Below are 18,733 nucleotides of genomic sequence, written 5' to 3'. Positions count from 1 at the left end.
CACACTCAGCATGGAATCTGTCTGAGATTTTCTCCCTCTCCCTCTGCCCTTCTCCTGCCCCAAATAAATAAATAAATAAATATTTTAAAAAATAAAGCTTGAACTCCTGAGTAGCAGAATAAACTGACAGTTCCCCAAATATACCATGGTCTCAAGTCTCAGAGTCTTTGCATATGCTGCTCTCTCTACCTAGAATGTGAATTTTCTTCCTCCTTCACCCAGGGAATTCTTACTGATACTTTAAAACTCAGTTGAGATGTCACCACCTCCAGAAAGCTCTCCCTAACTACCAGCTTACCCATTCTGATTAAGATGACTCTCCTTTCTATTCCCTTAGCGCTTTGTTAATGTCTCAGTCATAGCAAAGATATATTGAATAATGATCTTATTTACCCACTTTATCTCCAGTTAGACTGAGAATTTGTTGTAGACAGAAACTATACTACTTATCTCTATCTTATCTCCCTGGTAGACTCTCCAGCACATGATAGGTGCTTAGAAATCATTTGATGAGTGAAGAAGCTCCAAGTCCAGGAGGAAAGACAGAGAAGTGTAACTGTAGCAAAGTGTGATAAATACCAGAGTGGGGTGCAATGACAAATGAATACAGAGATGGAAACATGTGCTTGAGAAGAAGACAGGGTGTAGGAAGGAATCCCAGAGAAGAAGGTGGTTGGGCTGGCCTTGAGGAAGATCAGGAGATCACCAGGCATATAGGGAGAAGAAGGCAAAGAGAACAGTAGGCATGAAGCATTTGTGGAGATGTCTCTTAGAAGAATGACTCTAGTGACAAAGAGAAGAAGATATTGACGGGAAGCTGACAGGAGAATATTGGAAAACCAGGTAAAGGCCTGAATTGCACTAGTTAGCAATGGGATACAAATGAAGCCAGAGACAGAGGTAGAGACATTCAGGAAATGACCCTCAACATGACCGTCAGGTTTCTGGCTTCAGTGAGTGGTGGTATCGTAAACCAGAGTTAGGCATTAAGAGGAAAAACGACTTTGGGAGAAGGATGGTAATTGCAGTTGGCTGCCGTTGAATTGGAGCTGTCCGGTGGACCTCCAGGTGCAGACGGGTAGTACTCAAGTGGATACGCGAGTATGAAGCTCAGAGGAGAGTCTAGCTAAAAATGAAGACTGTATTATAACTTCGTTGGAACTTTTGTTTTAGTTCTACGACTTAATACCGTGCCATGAGGTTTCGGTCATGGGTGGGAACTGCTGGGAAAACAGTAATTGGTCCCATCTCTGCCACTGGCTTGGATACAGTGGTCTCCAGTAAGCTGCTCGACTTCAGGCTGTGCCCATTGCCTTATGGGAAGGGAAACCATTGAGAGACCTGAAGAAAAATGTTGCAAACACTGCCTCTAAAACACACTAATTTGGTCCTGTCGTTCATGATTCTTCTGTGAAATGTGAAAGTCATACCAGTGAGGCAAACTTGTTCCACTGCCCAAAATCCATACTTTCAAAGACCACTGTAAACAAAGGGGAGAGGGAAGTCTTTGCCTTCACTACATTTGAAGTTCTTATCCTTATAGAATCCTCTTTAAATAAAGAGACAGGGGCATCTGGGTGGCTCGGTCGGTTGAGAGTCCAGCTCTGAGTTTCGACTCAGGTCGTGATCTCGTGGGTCGGGGATGGAGCCCTGGGTCAGGCTCCGCTCTCAGTGCAGAGTCGGCTTGGGATTCTCTCCCTTCTCTCCCTCTGCCACTCCCTTGCTCATTCTCTCTCTCTCAGATAAGTAAGTAAATCTTGTTAAAAAATAAGAACAAATAAAGATAGATAGACAGACAGACAGACGGATATTGCTCCCCTGGCTACAACAAATCTGCTTGTTCTTTCCCCCATTTTGGGGTTGGGGAGTGGTCTTATTTTAGTGCCATCTCGCCATTGTGATGGCCACTTTTTGTTCCTGTTCTTGCCCCACACCCATCTTGATAATGCTCTGCGATAGAGAGTTTATTTGCAATTCTGTCTGTGTTACAGAGTTTAGGCTGCGGTCTGCTTGAAGGTACCCAACTAAAATAGCATTTTTGCAAAGCAACTCATTATGCTTTTCCTGGCTAATTTATCGTAAGTGACTTGCACCGAAATGAAACATATTTTAATTCAAAGGTTCCTGACAGTAATGGTACTGTGGGAGTTACATGATGTGTTCATGCTTGAACCTCTTTTATTCCAGATATCTATTCACAAAGGCTAAATGGGAATTGCTTATGGAGCCCAGGCATTTCTAACAATTCAAAAGGGATTGGTATTTAACCAAACAGTTCTGGCAATCAGGTGTGAGCATGGCAAAGATTTAGCTAGGGCATTAGTCATGTGTGGAGAATGGAGGATCTCATTTTTAATTCAAAGGACTGTGATAGAAAACTCATCATCAAACTTGAATATCAACCAGCCATATTTACAAAGAAGGCAATATCACAATAGCACCCAGGGAAATTTAAATGATGCATGATAAAAATTCTCAGAAAAGCCCAAAAAACAATCATCCCATCCAGCGTGCTGAATGAAATGCTGCACTAAGCCCAATGCTGGTACTGTGTTCAATGAAGAGGCCTTAAAATATTTACTTCTTGTTTCAAAGCAAAGGTACCAGATTTATTTGGAATTGTGGCATCGAAAATATTCTCTAATTTTTCAAAAAATGCTATAAGTTTAACTAAAGCCTCTGCCACACCGACTAAAAATAAGTAACATATCACCGCCAACGTTCTGGTCCAATGTTTTAATTTCTGTTAAAGGTAAATCAAGTTTGGTGGTCAGATTCAGGATGCAGCTAGGAATTAGCCACTTCTAAGAAGCAGCAGACTGCAACCAAATTGTTCAGATGCTCTCTGGAAGGATGCTTTTCTAATCTATTAGAAATGCAGTGTGAGGGGCGCCTGGGTGGCACAGCGGTTAGGCGTCTGCCTTTGGCTCAGGGCGTGATTCCGGTGTTGTGGGATCGAGCCCCACATCAGGCTCTTCCGCTGTGAGTCTGCTTCTTCCTCTCCCACTCCCCCTGCTTATGTTCCCTCTCTCGCTGGCTGTCTCTATCTCTGTCAAATAAATAAATTAAATCTTAAAAAAAAAAAAATGCAGTGTGAGTAGAACCGTCTTTGACTGAGTTAACGTTTCCTTAATTAACAGGTAGGAGATCAAATCATCGAAATCAATGGGGAGAGCACAAGGGACATGACACACGCCAGAGCAATAGAACTCATCAAGTCAGGAGGAAGAAGGGTCCGTCTCCTACTGAAGCGTGGGACGGGGCAGGTCCCGGAGTATGGTACGTTTCACGTTTTGATTCACCTTTTTTTCTGTTTCTTCTGTGTGCTGTAAATGCCTCTGCTTATTTGTAAAACTATATCAGTCCTACAATTCTACCTAAATATATTTAGCTACCAATAGATATATATATATATATATGCATATGTACATTGAAGCACAAGATTTATATGTGTGTGAGCTCTTTCTTTTGCTCTCTTGGTTAAGTGATGTTTAAAATAGCAAATAGAGGACCTTTCAGGGCATCTCTGAGTGTGCAGGGAGATCCAGCCACCAGTTACACTTTAGAACTTTTGCAATTTGACTAGTAGTCCTCTGTTCATTTGAGTCCACAGTAATTTATCAATTATTTCCTAAAATCGCTCACGTATCACATTGCCCTGTAGGGTGTGTGACTGGGGCCAGGGGACAAGCAAGAACAAATCTTCAGGTGGGGAGATTAGAAACTTCAGTTTACGCAGTGGTTGCATTTTCTTGGCACTTAGGGGTTATCCAAAAATTCACTCTTATGCTGTGCATGTCTGCTTTTCAGGAAGGCAAGGAAGTGAATTAGCTCTGCCTTCAGAAGTCTTTAATGGTGTCATTTCTCAGTAGCCCATTGGAGGCACCACTGACAGCTTGACTAAGAAACTGCTGGGTGGTCATTACATGAGAAGCATCAGCCCCTGAGCTGGGTTGTAATTAATCTCAAGGAGTGTCAGAAAGACAGACAGACATCAGTGAAGAACAGTGCTGATAATACCTGTCCAGATTAGGGCAATGGGACCTAACTGAATAATAAGCTCAAATTGTTGGTCTAGACTCTCATTTTCATCTCTCCATCCCCTACCCCCCCCCACCGCCGCCACACACCACACAAACACACACGCTCTAAATAACACTGTTCCCTCTCCAGTTACGCTTACCTTAATTATGGGCGACTTTCCTAAACTACCTAATAATTGACTGAACACTTCCTTAGTTAGCAGGACAGGATAGTCCTGAGTTCAGTTGAAATACCTGAATTCAAATGCCCTCAAAAACTGTTTTCAGGATCTTGAAACCCCAAAAGGACTGGCAAGTACTCAACTAAGGAAAGCACTGAGAAGTTTCTGTAGGCTTGGCTCTATGCCCCAGGAAAGATTTCATCCCAGGTTCCCACCCTTAGTGCCTGGATCTAATAAAATATGTTTAAATATTAATATTAGCAACAAGCACAGGCCTGATCCTATTAAATGGCACTGGCACTAATCCCTTTGTAAAGAATCTTACTCTTGGAATAGAGTAACTTTTTGCACCCCAGGGAAATAAGTGATCCAGTAAGATGAAACTGACCTGTGAGAGTTTGTCACTTCTAAAAAATAACTTATTTTAAAGATATGCTTCATTCCACAGCAAGACCTGTTGTCTGAGCCAAGGAACATCCATAGAGTTAAAATTATTCTTATGTCCTAAGAAGTTAATCTTTAAAAAGTTGATCTGAACCATGTGGCTGCCCAGGGCTGTCTTTTTTGTTATAGAATCACTGGTGCATATTTTCAGCAGCTTGTCTACAGTGAGCCGTTGAACATTACTATTCACCACCGGCAGCATCACAGTTTTTATCACTCAAACTATGATGCCTACATATGATGCTGCATCTTTAAGAAAAACTTTTTCTTAAAGCATCTTTAAAAAAATAAAAACATGTTTTTGAACAAGACCCCAATTCAAGATGATGTCAACATGATCCCTTTAATTCTTAACATCCCCCCAAAAATACCTGGTTAAAATCGAATTGTAAAAGTAACAAACGGAGAGTTTGTTAAATATCTGGACACAGTTTTGAGGGCCCAGTTGTCAATATGGTTAACTCAGCAGTATTGTAGAATTTCTTCTCAATCAGTTCTTCTAAAATGTAACATTAAATTGTACTCGCCAATGGTTAGAGTTTGTCAGCTACTGTTGATGTTAGATTGACATAGATTTTGACTGCAAATTAACTTTAGAGATTGTGTCACAAAATATCCAATATAATAGAGCAGAGCAATCTCCTTTAGGGAAGTAGAAGAATAATCACAAACTAAGTAAACATTACTGTCTAAGTTGAAAGATGCCTGGTTTTGCATGAGCAACCAAGAAGCTTAGGGATCAGACCAGCATCTTTGAGGCTAATGCTATCAAGTGATATTTCTGGAATCTCATAGCAACTAATGGGGTCCCCAAGACCACCCCACATTCAGGGACCTGCTAGAAAGACTCCTGGGGCACAGAATATAGTTGTACTCACAGCTAAGATTTATTAAAGTGATATAGTAAGGATACACAGTGCGATCATAAGGGGAAAAAACAGGTAAAGTCTAGAGGAATCCAGGTACGAGACTGCTTATTTTCTTTCTCTCCCTCTCTCTCTCTCTCTCATGAGGGGTCACCCAGAGAGCACTCTTCCCCAAAAACAAAAATGCAACAATAAATGTGTGATACTCTTGGCCAGGGAAGTTCATTAGAGCCTGGCACCCAGGGTTTATACTGTGCTACTCATCTAGGTATCCTTCATCTAGCACATACCAAAATTCTAGACTCCTAGAAGAAAAGCAGGTGGTCAGCATAAACCACGTTGTCTGCACAGTTGTACAGGAGACACCCTTATCCTTTAGAGAAGGGCTTATATGAATGTAGGAGATAATTTAGTTGTCACGGTCCCAGAGGCCTGCCAACAACCAACCTCTCAAGCAGGTCTTTCTAAGGATAGCCATCTCAAGGCCGCCATGCAAACTCTTTCCTGTCCCGGGAGCAAGCCAAAGATGCAGCCACAGTCATGGAGTTTACAAATGACCCCAGTGTAAAAGGAGTGCCCACAGCAAAGGAACATCATAATTCTTCCAGCAAGCCAGTTAAACAGACTGTATCATGAGGCAGAATCTTTTGTCCACAATAAAAGAGTGTATTTTAATGACACCGGCAAGGGGGCTTGGTAACAAAACCAAATAACAGAAGCAAGAACAGTGAAAGAAAATGCTCGAGATAACCAGTAGATATAACCAAGAATATAATCCACTTTGTCCAAATGTACCCTCATCACAGGAACACTGAATTTTCCGTCAACTATGAGTTTAATCCTGTGTTTGTTTCCTTTATTTGCCTTTTAATATCCAACATGTAGCAAAAATCCATCCTTAAAAGATGATTAAAGGGGGTTATCAGAATCTATAGGAGACAGAACCTGCTAGGGAGCCATGAAGACTTAACCCAGCCTGGGAGAGTGAACTTTGAAGAGTAGGAGATCGACAACAAACAGCCTGTGGCAGGGTTTTAAATGATATGCACCAGCCCTCCCTCCGCTACCTGCAGAATTCAGAATTCACAACAGCTCTGAAGCAAGACCCTTATCTGGACATTTGGACACGTCTCGAAGAAAAGCGGATCTCAGTCAAGAGAAATATAAAACTCTTGCTCTGAGTTCCTAAGGTGATCTGTGACAGAGAGATAAGCCCAGGTACAATTGAAAGAAAAAAAAATACCAAGGGTAATCTGTCAGATTGTTGACTAAACAAAATCAGTGTGAATCCAAGTGAGCTGAGGAAAGGAATAAATATGCTGCAAATATGCCATCCATAATTACCGCAAGACTAATCGTCAGACGACAGCCCAGCCAAGTCAGAGGCATAAATCAGCAAATGTAGCCACGTAAGTAGGGGCTGCACACAGGCTGTCGAGCAGCTGCAGGGGGAGTCGGCAAGTGATAAGGGCTTTGAAGAAGTTGCTTTTATAGCTAAGTCCTTGAAGGAGATGGATACTTCAACTCTACTCTAGTCCTCAGGATAAGAATTTGTTGATTATAAACTCCACGGGAAGCGTGAGCTCCCCCTCCCATGACACGCATCTCAACAACCGGCAGGAATAAGGAAATTTCACTCCACCATACTGAGAAACGAATGCAAAGATGATGCATCAAAAGTAGCGCCCTCCTTAACACTGGTTGTTGCTGTTTGAATTAAATCTAAAAAGGTTAAGAAAGAAGGAAGCATGCATCATGGTTCTAATGCTGCACAGGAATAAATTACACAAATTAGCTCCCTGCCTTGAAATACAGGTGTCCTTCATTAGCATTCAAGGAATCATCGAGAGCACTCACTTGATTTAGACACTGAGCCACAGAGCCAGGGCCAGGGCAAGCAGAGGTGCCGTGGGATGAAATCAAAATCAACCAGTTCAGACCAACTCGGGCCTTTCCCCTGGTAATATTTGCTGTTCAAATCTGATCAAGATAAAGTGAAACCGAAATATGGTTTCTAGTCTTAGTGGTCTAGTTTGTTTATTCCTTAAAAGGCAACAATGGTGAAGGGAGTCCACTAGCAAATGGAGACTCAGTGGTCTTAGGAGGCCACGCAGGGTTACAAGGATGAAGCAGAATTTTCTTAGGATAGGTGGCCCGGCGACAACGAACACCAAATGCCCACACAAAGGGAAAGAAAGAGCCAATCCGTGAATTTGACTTCTGCCTAACCTTCCATTTTCAAAGTTAATTGTGTTTTTAATGGGTTTTGATTTGGTCACAGGTCTTTGGTAATGGAATTGTTTTCATTTTAGAAGGGTAATAAAACTGCATTAAGTACACAGGGAAAAGATGAGTCAGGAACTATAGCTAAAGAAATGAATGGGCCAAATAGTTGTTTAGTTAAAGACTGCCTTCAAACAGGAATACACATGACTTAACAAGAATCATATCAGAGCACCAGATTAAGCAGTACTGGTCTCTATTTATATGGCAATAGGCTATGTTTCTTTTTTATTCTTTAAGAATATGCATTGATCATTTGCAACGACATGGATGGAGCTAGAGTGTATTATGCTAAGTGAAATAGGGCAGTCAGAGAAAGACAGATACCATATGATTTCACTCATAAGTGGAACTTAAGACACAAACAAGCAAAGGAAAAAGAGAGAGACAAACCAAGGAACAGACTCTTAACTATAGAGAACAAAGTGATGGTCACCAGAGGGGAGGTGGGGGGGGGAATAGGTGATAAGGATGAAGGAGTGCACTTGTCGTGATGAGCACCGGGGGATTAAAATAAAAACTTTAAAATAAAAAAGCACAGTGACAAGTAAACATTCCAAGCATACTCTCATCATCTTGCTTATAGCTCTTAGTTCAGCAAGGGCCTTCTTCCCTCAGATCATACAAGGATAAACTGCAGACAGTATACCCCTCCTAACCATCCCACGTGAGACAAATCTTGTAATTGATATCATTAATTCATGTCATTACTAGTCCCTTAACTCACAGAGGATTTTCTGGGCACCTACGATGTGCAAGGCTCTCCGCAGGCACTGACCACAAGCTATAGTCCCGGCCCGGAGTGAGCTGAAATCTCAGGAGACCGGTGCAACCGCTGAGTCCAACAGACTGGTGACTCATGAAAAGGTCTTCTAGGATCGGCTCTAGTGAAAAACTTTAAGTGGGTTTTAGTAATTATTTGTGGAATTTAATAAGTGCTTCTGGGTATTAAGGATCCTTGACAAGCACTTGGCTTCTTCAGTTTGTTAACCATTTCCTTTGTAATATTTATACCCACGCCTTGGACATTTTCTGAAGAAAGGACTCAGTGTAGATGAATTTCTGCTTAGACCTTGTCTGAATTATTCTAAATTATAAGTCAGCAAACCCAAACTTCATCTGGCAAGTTTGCTAACCATCCCTGCCCCCCTCCTGTGGCTGTCGGCCCCAGGGAGCCTGGAGGAGTCACCTCACCTCCTGAGGCTTTCATGGGGGTGCTGCTGTGCCCCCACAAGAAAAAATAAGGGGAGAGTCCCCATTGCCTTTGTTTCTTCCTCAGAGACTATGTTTATGGGAGCTTTAAGTGGTTCCATAGCCTTTTGCACTAATTCTCCTGTGTTTTTAATAGGGCAAAAGGCAGCTTACTTCAATAATAAATTCTGAAATTTAATTTCAGCTTCTGACATTCATGGTTGAGTGTATCTTCCTTTTCCATGAGAGGCTGCACAAATCACTCCTGCACACCTCTACTGAGTCAGACCCAAGGAAGAGGGCAGGCTGTCAGGCAGAACTCCCGGCGTCATCGAACAGAGGACAGGGTTCTTCCTACCTAAAAAGGCTCAAGATTGCTCTCTGCAGCATGTAGGTGAGCCCAGGAAATGCTCTGTGAAGCTCCTAATAAGTTCCCATTTCACGGAGTCAGAGGCAGAAGCTTCCTTAAAGAATGCACAACTCTGATGTTCCTTTCTCCACTATCCAGCCAAAACCTCATTTATTATTTTGAGTGTTTTTAGGATAAGAATGAAATCTCATTTCTTCACAATGTTTTATTGGGAACCATGGATCATAACAAATATGTTTTCTTTTCGGATACCCTTACATGATGTGCAACATGCAATTTTCTCTTAAAGGATATATCAGATGACCCCCTTCCCCAAGTCCTCCCTTGTTAGGCATTTAAGCCTCTGAGAAAATATATTAGAACACACAGTGACCAAGAAATCTACCAAGAAGAACCAATTTCACCTTTGAGGTCCAACCTCCTTCGATTCCCAAATACTGAAGTTGTTGACCACGTGCATCTCAGAAAATCTAAATACCCCAGGGCCTCCAGGAACCCATCCTCCAGGAACCCACAGTTTAGGCTCTGATAGAACATTCCCTTCCTTCCCCCAGTGTGAAGCTGGGCTCTCCTATGGACGGCTGCTTCCACAAAAGTCCAGGGAGAAGGCAGCTTTCTTAGAGGAAACACTGCTAAACAGTGTAAGAACATTGGACTGGACGGCAAGGAGGTCACAATTTCAAGAGAATGCTTTTTACAAGGGGCGGAGGGGAAGGGGGAGATCAAGGATCACAGACAGCAAAGCAGGCAGCATGGTTTTAAAGTTGGATGTGTGGGCACGCATGCACGCACACAGGACTGTGTGGATTTGGCTCAGGACTCTTCAGTTTTAAAGCACCGTCTCAGGGAATGCAGTGCCCCTGGATTGCAGGGTGTACCTCCTCCAGCTCTGCCCTAAAGGCTGGCCCACGGGAGGTTTTGCTTCTTGTTGCCCCCCACTGACAGCTGTGCCTCACGCCCTGCACCGGCTCCTTTCTGCCCATCCAGTCTGAATCGCTTTCCATTCAGAGACTCCCGAGCATTACAACTTAAAGAAAACAGACTCGCTCTTCCTCCTATTGTCCTCCCATTTTCCACCTCTGACTTTTTTTTGACCATCTGAGCTCAGCGCCCATCCTCCTCACTGAGGGCAGTCTGACCCTGTTGATTTAAGATAAGCTTCAAACCCATCAGCTGTGCCCTGTTGTGAAGTGGGTGCTAAATGCCAAAATGATTTTACCCCTGGTGTCTGATTTTCTCTTGTCTCAAAGTAGAGTTGATACAGAAAAGGTTTTGATCCCTGTAAAGGAGTTTGCCAACAAAACCCTGCTCTCCAGGTACTCAAAGTGGTATCCAGAACCTTAAGACAAATTCTTGGGTAGGTCCAGCCAGCTGCCATAACCAGCAACCGTAGAGCCTCCAAGGAAATTTCAAGCTTTCTTTTTTAAAAAGATCTTTTCACGGAAGATTCTAGTGGAAGAAATAGTGAGCCCATGAAGCCAGATTTTTGTTATTAGAGAAATCTGCCTACAGCCTTGCTCAAAGATAGGACTCCTGCCATGTCCTGTTCTGATAAAGGCCTCCCAGCTATTTCCTTTTAACTGAATTCCCTCAGTCAGGACCAAAGATGAAATTATATAATGCCTTACTCCACGCTTAAATGATGTGCTCTGATTATAGCAAAATCTCAAAACTTTGAGAATCACACACATTTTTCAGTGTGCTCTTTGGGTTCAGTTTTGTTTGTTTTTGTTTCTGTTTTTGTTTTTTAAAGAATGAGAAATGCACACTTAGTCCTGACTAAAGAGCTGGTAACTGTCATGTGGCTCAGACATTTGCTCACAGAATGACTTGCTTTCACCCTTGTGTACAAAGGTATGCGCTGTCTCGCACGTAGTGACTCTGGCCTCAGCAGGCTCCTGGGCGTTAAGGCTGGACACGTACACACGTCCACACGTCAGTGCACTGAGTAGGCCAGCGTGTAACTCTCCATTTTTCCTGTTTCATGGCACTTTCTACCCCGGCCTCACAGCAATTTATTCCCACCACGTTCCGGGTTCTTTTCTTTGAACGTCTGTCCATGAGGTTTCCTAGTCCATGTATCTTTCAAGCCCAGTAAAGGTCACATTTAAAACCAGATGAGCGCCTTCTCGTTGTGACACTAAACCAGCTTGATTCATTTCGCACAAAATCACTTGCATCTTGGCAGGGCTAAATGGTAAACTCAGTGAATAAGTCCTGAAATGTAATTTCCATTGCTCCCCTCCGTAGTTAGGCTTCAGCTGTCTTACCACAGAGAGCGTCTGCTTTCCATTTAACCTCAAGGTGTTTGTGCTCACCCTTCATCTCCCTTCCCTGAGACACATGCCATGCTGCGAAACACACTCCCAGGGGCAGAGTTGGAAATCTCTGTGGAGTGTTCCGTTCTGCGTCCGGGAGCCGAGCACGCGCAGCACGCGTGTGGGGCAGGTTAGGCGTTCAGACGGGGAGTTTCATCAGTATGTGCCGGCCAGGAGTGCATCAGGCTCCAGAATGTCTGAGCTGCGTGCATTAAGTTGTTCTGATCACATTAACCTCCCGTTCGCCCGCCCATCCCTCATGCTGTGCGGAGCTGAGAGAAACAGCAGCGGGCGAGGAGGGGGGTCATTGCTGCATCTCCTGGGGCCTGTCTCTTGGAGATTATTGATTTGGGCACTCCGGACTTTCTAGTACCCATCCACGTGTAGATAAAGAACTGTAGCCCAAGAGCTGAGAGAGACACAAAGGGAGACAGCCGCTGAGAGGCTGCTTTCCGAGCACGGCCCTCGGCCCTCGGACAGGTGAGTATGCCGGAGAGCCCCACAGGCAAGGCATCGCCACCCTTCTTCCGGCTTTATTTTTTTCCCAGAAAACAATTACACTCAGCAAGTCAACTGTGAACTTTGACTCTAAATAAGCAAATTGTCAGAGGTGAGGGGAACTAGAAGAACATACGAGATTATTAGCAAAACAGAGGCATAAACCTGGGCATGCTATGTCTTCTTGTAATGTTTCAAAATGTGGAAATGATTACTGTGACTGATTCTCAAATGACAATCCATATCACAAAAACATCCCATCGTTATGGGAAAATTCTACAAAAACTCTGATATGACCATTTCAAATTTTTTTAACACCTGTGCCTCCCTAAAAGCGCCTCAGGATGCCCTCAATATTTTGAGAAAAATCTATTTTTGGAATGCACATGTAGCTCAGTCTTTCACTAATTTCACTTGCTGCATGCTCGACAGGGGTAGCTCTACATAAAGTCTTTATTCTTACTGCCTAGATAATTTGTATTCAGCTGCTCTAAACATACTAAGCAATCTTGACTCTAACCGTAATAATATATCTTTGTCACTGGTTCTGTTAATTCTAATGATTGGTCCTAGGCTGTTCCTCCCCTTCCTTTAGGAATGGTACCTTCCAGTCTCTCCATGTGCATGAAAAGTGACAAGCATGGGTCCCCATATTTCTACTTATTGGGCCACCCTAAAGACACGGTTTGTAAAATCTGCATGAATATTATCTTTCTCTAATGAGCTTTGGTTTTGCATTGTTTGTAACTGATGTGTAATGCTTTCTCTTTCATAGTAGCTTGTCTAATTTCTGCTAGAGCTCTGGAAAATATCTGGCTGAGACCTCACAAATGATAAGGATAGGATCTGTGGGTTCATGAAACTTGGGACGCACCAAATTCCGGGGGTCCAGGCCAGAATGGCGCCAGCAGGAAGGAGAGATAGGGAGGGTCCAGCAGAGGCAGCACCAGCCAAGTTCTACTCCACACACTTCCAGAAATACTCCCGAGGCTTCGGTACAAGTAGTTATGTTGATTTCCTCTCAGCCCGAGTTCAGACAGCTCCAACCCAGGGCACCCCTTTGGCACCTGACAGAAAGAGAGCCACAGTCGCCAAACATTCAAGCCCTGGGATCTGTGCTCTCCTCCTGGCATCATGGTATTGTCCCCGGCTGCCCTCTGGCAGCTCTCCACCCACTATCCGCTCAGGACTGGAGCTGCTCACTTTCCTCTCTCCGTGCTCAGTGACGCGCCAAATTTAAGGAGGGAAAAAAACCAGTTGTGACTTTTTTTAAAAATAGGCATAACTTTGTATCTGAACAATATTTACCACTATTTCAAAATGAATACTCTCCAGTTGGCTGTATTTTAGCCTAACATTTGGAAAAAGTCTTATGGAAAAAAAAATATCCTATACAGGGTAAAGCAGAATATAGATGATAGCCTTGCAAATATGGTTCAAGCAACTTTTCACCCCTCAAACACATCCCTAGAGTGGCCCACGTTACCACTGTCAGATCATGTAGTGTGCAGGTGGCTAGGGCCACAATTTCATAGGGTGGAACTGGGATTTTCAAATGTCAGTTTGACTTTTCAGCAGAAACTGCTACCCATGCTCAGTCCCCATGGTTAGACATGGAAGCACGAGTCAGACTGACATGGTTCTCAGGTCGGGTTTGATGTGACCCCATTCATGCTGTCACAGCCATGGCTAAGCATCTCTCCACCAAAGTCTTTTAAGCTGGCTCTCTGAATTTTTCCTGAAACATATTTTCCAACTGTTACGATCCTGCTGATTGCCATCAGGATTGGTTTAAATTTAACATGAAAGATAATATTGCTCACTAAGTGAATTATTTGGTTGGCCTACTGCTAAACAACTCCTTACCAAATACTTTTATACTGATATAAGCATTACACACACACACACACACACACACACACACACACTATTGCAATCATCCCTTGAGGATATCTAAAAAAAAAAAAAAAGAAGTTTTAAATGTATCATTTCTCTAAAGTGTCTGTCTCTCAAGGATGTTATTGATCAGAGGAGGCCTGAATCAGAGCAAAAAGGAGAAAGCTCCAATTTACTGGAAAAGTCATAATGCTACAGAATAATTATTAGGGAAATCCAGTCCACTGACCGTGGTTTAAAGAGATATAGATGTGTGCATCTGCCAAAAGAAAGGTATATACTTGCCATTTAGTTTACTTCAACTAGTCTAGAGTCCATGGAGGTGAGGGGACCAGAATCAATCAATTCACCAGTCACCAGCCAAAAACAAAAACACAAGAGGGCTCTTGGTGGTTTCTGTCCAGTCCAACCAACATCTGTCAGGCACCTTACTCAATGCTGGGGTATAAAGATTAGTAAGCAAGTCTCTGCCTATGTGCGTTCATAAGCAAGTAGGAGTGACAGGGAGAAAACCAGGCAATGGGGCAAATATGAATAGTATCAGCAAAGGAGTGATAAGAACCCAAAGGAGAAAGTACCCTAAATCTGCTTAGCAGAGTTGTAGAAGATTCTACTCTACCCAAGAGGTGACATTATAGCTGGGCGTTGAGCAACAAGTATGACTTCGCCAGTGTGGGCAAGAGGTAAGGCCATTCTGGGCAGAGGGAACAGTTCGACCAAAGCCAGCAAGTATGTTCAGAACAGCCAACACTTAGGCTAACTGAGAGAGGGGAGGCACTAAATAAAAAGAACACGGAGGTAGGCTCCAGGAGAAAGGGCCTCATATGCCAAGCAAAGGAATTCAGGTTTTATATAATCCGATGTCACTAAAAAATCATTTGAGTGGAATGGTGAAAATATCCATATTGGGAAATAGTCTCCGATACTGTTTATGTGGTTTTTATAAGAAACTGGAGGCAATTAAAATGTTATTGTAAAGGTTGAGGCAAATGATGAGAGGACCAGACTTGGGGGAGTGAGGGTGGAAATAGCACATTGGAAATAGATTCTGGAGATAGTCCAAATATTCCATTGATGGCAGCAACAAAAAGTGGTGGCTCTGCCCCAAAATGGTCTGAGGGCATGTTAGGAAAGGAGTGGGAAGAAGGACGGTCAGGGACTAGAACGCACTTTGCTGCCTGGTTTAGCCCAATGCCGGGTGCATAACATTCAATAAATGGTAGCTGTCATGAGGGTTGTGGACAGGAGATGGCCTTCATGCACCACTCTCCATGGACCTCACCGCAGGACTCCCCACATGGTTTATATCCTCCTGTCCCCTCTTACTCTCTGTTTTACAACAGAGTTATCAATATCCACATCCTTATGGAATTCAAAGACCGGTTATCACCCTGGGTTATTAATACGATGCTTTACAGAGTGAACAAATAAGTGAATGAATGACTAAAAGTCTTGTAGTGTCACGAAGTTATTATTCTGACAGCAAATTTCAATGTAGGCTTTTGTAGATAGTTGCAGAGGGCATCGGATGATGTCCCAAATTTCCACTGATTGTCTCAACCTAAACCGGAAGTAGGGTTTGGGTTGTGGTGGTGGTGGTTGTGGTTTTCATAAATTCCTGCCTGTCTGCTTGTTTTCTTAGACTGTATCTCTTTCTGTTAAGAGCAGAGTGGAGGAAAACTGGCTAATTGAATGTTCCAGGCAATTGTTTCTGGTTAACCTAAGTTTTATTGTTTCTATAAGGTGTTTTCTCTCAAACTGTAGTTCTGACCTATGTTGCCATTACAAATTGTACTTTAACACGCTAGAGTTGCTTCTTTGCTATGGAAGTGCCATGTATAATAGTCTCCTAGAGACTTCAGGGGACTGTGAAACAGAAGCTAATGTTAGGTCTATCTGTGTGGGATTATGTGCCTACCTTCCTGCTGTGATAAAGGGGCCACTCGGAAAAACTCTCTAAGCTCTTAGTCTAGCCTCCTGGGTCTGTATCAAGTTCAACCAAATGGACCTATTTTATGATATGTGTCAGACATTGTTCAATGCAGTGGGGGCTATAGGAAAAAAAATGTGACATTGTCTCTCCCTCCCCTCCAGGAGCTCTCCATCTCATTAAAGAGCTACAGATACTCATTTGGAACAAATACAGGACAGTACAAACCCAAATGATAAGGGAGTTTGAGACAAGAGTGGGAAATAATGAACAGAATAGTCAGACAGGGCTCCTTGAAGGAAACCAGTCCTGAGATAACCCTTGAGGAACCAGAGGGTTTGGGAGGGGCAGGGGCAAAGGGCGCTACAATCTAAAATAGAAATAGACTATAGGAGATGGTTTGGTGCTAAGAAGCAAATGACTAGAGTACAGGCAGGATCCCTTCTGAAAAGTAGAGGGAGTAGAAGTACAGGAATTTTGAATGCGTGGAAGAGGCCGTTATCTAAAAACCGGTGGCGGTGGGGAGGCACAGAAAATCCTTGAGCAGCACACCGACGTGGCCAAAGAAGTATTTTAGGGATGGTGAGAACATTTTTGGAAAGAGTTTGTTTTGTTTTGTTTTGTTTTCAAAGAGTTTTCCATCTTGGCTACCCATTAGAAATACCTGGGAAACTTACATGTAAAAATTACCCATAGAGGCTTCTCCCCAAAACAATTCAGCCTTTGGGGGGAAGGGAGGAAGTGGTTGCCATGGGCGGGAGTGCAGGCTCAGGTATGCTGTAATGTTTTGTTTTTTTTTTTTAAATGTGCTCCAAGTCAATGCAATGAGTAGCCAGAGTCGTGAATCACTCGTGGATCAGATAAGGAGGTAGATCAGATAAAGAGGCTATCCCAGGAACCTAGAAGTGCAGGATGGGTTAATGAGGTGCTGGAACAGTTGAAATGAAATACGGGAGAGTTGACAATATCAAGAATCTTGAAAGAAGAATCATTAAGACTTGGTAACTGATAGTGTAAAGGGAATAAAAATTAGGGAAGACTCAAAAATCATCCTAAGGTAAGATCCTAAGTATTGGGGAAGATGGCAGAGTCGCTGTCAGGAAAAAGAAATAGGAAGATTAAGAAATGATGCCATTAACAAGACAGGTGACCTCTCAAGAATCACTTCTCAGGGCCTCAGTTTTCTTTCCTGTACAGGGATAGGGTTCGGGTACATTATGCCTGAAAGTACTAGCATTGAAAGTAATGTGAGTGAACGAATCTGGGGGGGGGGGGGCATGTGGGATTTGAAGAGATTCAGAGAGTGATTCATAACGTGCAGAGTCGTGCGTCTCCAGCAGGTCAAACCCATAGGGCAGTTGGGGTCCCCAGGAAAGAGCACAGAAAATTGGGGGTGAGAGGAAGGCCAGGAAAGGAGAATAAGAATACAGAATTTCCCTCATTGCCTGCTCCAGGCACTGTGTCACCTCTCTGCTACCCTGTGACAGGTGAGCAGTGACACAGTGGCCACTGTCCCTCATAACCCCAACTTTAATGTATGGACACAGTCGTCTCTTATATGACTACTTGGAGTTGCTTTCATACACTGGGTTTTTCCGGAGAAAGATTGTCTCTTGTTAACATAGTGCCTTCAAAAAATGAATTGGGTCATTTTGTCATTCATTATGAAAATTCACTAACACAGAGAAAGCAAGTAGCAGGAGTTCTTCACATCTCTTTCTATATTCAGGATATCTCTCTTGTTTCATATAAAATGCCAGAAGGGAGAAAAATCATCTTTTCCAAGTGAAATACATCTGTTCAGTTGGCCTTTGCCATTATGTCCATCGGAGCTTATTATCCCTGGGCATACAGCAATCAATACAGTAGCTTGTTTTCAAAGTGAAATATGAGGCGATGCCCACACACAAAAAATCTCACTGCTTACCCAGCTTGTAAGGTTGCCTCTCGGTTGTCAAATACAGCAAAACTGAGTCCCAGTCTTTTTACACCCAAAGCTGTAGGGCACCTACGAGCTCCAGCTAGAAAGCCCTGGGTGCTACAGTTAGGCCACAAAGGTGTACAAATGGCCCCCAAGCATGTGATAAGATGCTCAACATCACTCATCCTCAGGGAAACGCGACTCAAAACCACAATGAGCTACCACCTCACACCTGTCTGATGGCCACGATAAAAAAGAAAAGAAAGGAAAAAAACAAGTGTTGACAAGGAGGTAGAAAAATGAGGACCCTAGTTCTGTTGGTGGTACAGCTACTATGGAAAATGCTAGGGAGATTCCTCGACAAAATTAAAAAGAAAGCTACCATACAATCCAGCAGCCTCACTTCTTGGTGTATATCCAAAAGAATCAAAAATGGGACTTCAAAGAGGTATTTGCACATCCTTGTTCTTTGCAGCGCTCTTCACCATAGCCAAGAGGCGGAAGCAACCCAAGTGTCCATCAGGCAATGGGTAAAGAAGAGGCGGCATAGACGCACGATGGAATATTATGCAATCTTTAAAAAGAAAGACCTTATGTGACGTGCTACAACACGAATTAACCTTCAGGACATTCTGCTAAGTGCAATAAGCCAGGCACAAGAAGACAAATACCTGATAATCCCACTTCTGGGAGGTATCTAAGTAGTCAACTCTTAGAAACAGAAAATAGAATGGTTGTTTCCAGGAGTTGGGAGCAAGGGGGAAAAGGAGTTTGTTCAACGGTCAGAGGGTTTCGGTTTTGCAATATGAGAA

At 43.1% G+C, this 18,733-nt stretch overlaps 1 protein-coding gene across 2 annotated transcripts in view; it reads left to right on the top strand.

Annotated features, from left to right (window-relative positions):
* Window positions 1-18,733, top strand: part of MAGI2 (membrane associated guanylate kinase, WW and PDZ domain containing 2) — a 1,245,024-nt gene that overhangs the window by 1,183,541 nt on the left and 42,750 nt on the right. For both annotated transcript variants that reach the window (XM_048212921.2, XM_048212920.2), the window contains one exon: window positions 3,141-3,279. In XM_048212921.2, the coding sequence (XP_048068878.1) occupies window positions 3,141-3,279 (139 nt within the window). The remainder of the gene's footprint in view (window positions 1-3,140; window positions 3,280-18,733) is intronic.

Source organism: Ursus arctos, unplaced genomic scaffold (genome assembly GCF_023065955.2).
Source record: "Ursus arctos isolate Adak ecotype North America unplaced genomic scaffold, UrsArc2.0 scaffold_3, whole genome shotgun sequence".
In the NCBI taxonomy this organism is placed as follows: Eukaryota; Metazoa; Chordata; class Mammalia; order Carnivora; family Ursidae; genus Ursus; species Ursus arctos.
Note: the sequence above shows the minus strand (reverse complement) of the source record. Positions and strands in the feature narration are given on the sequence as shown.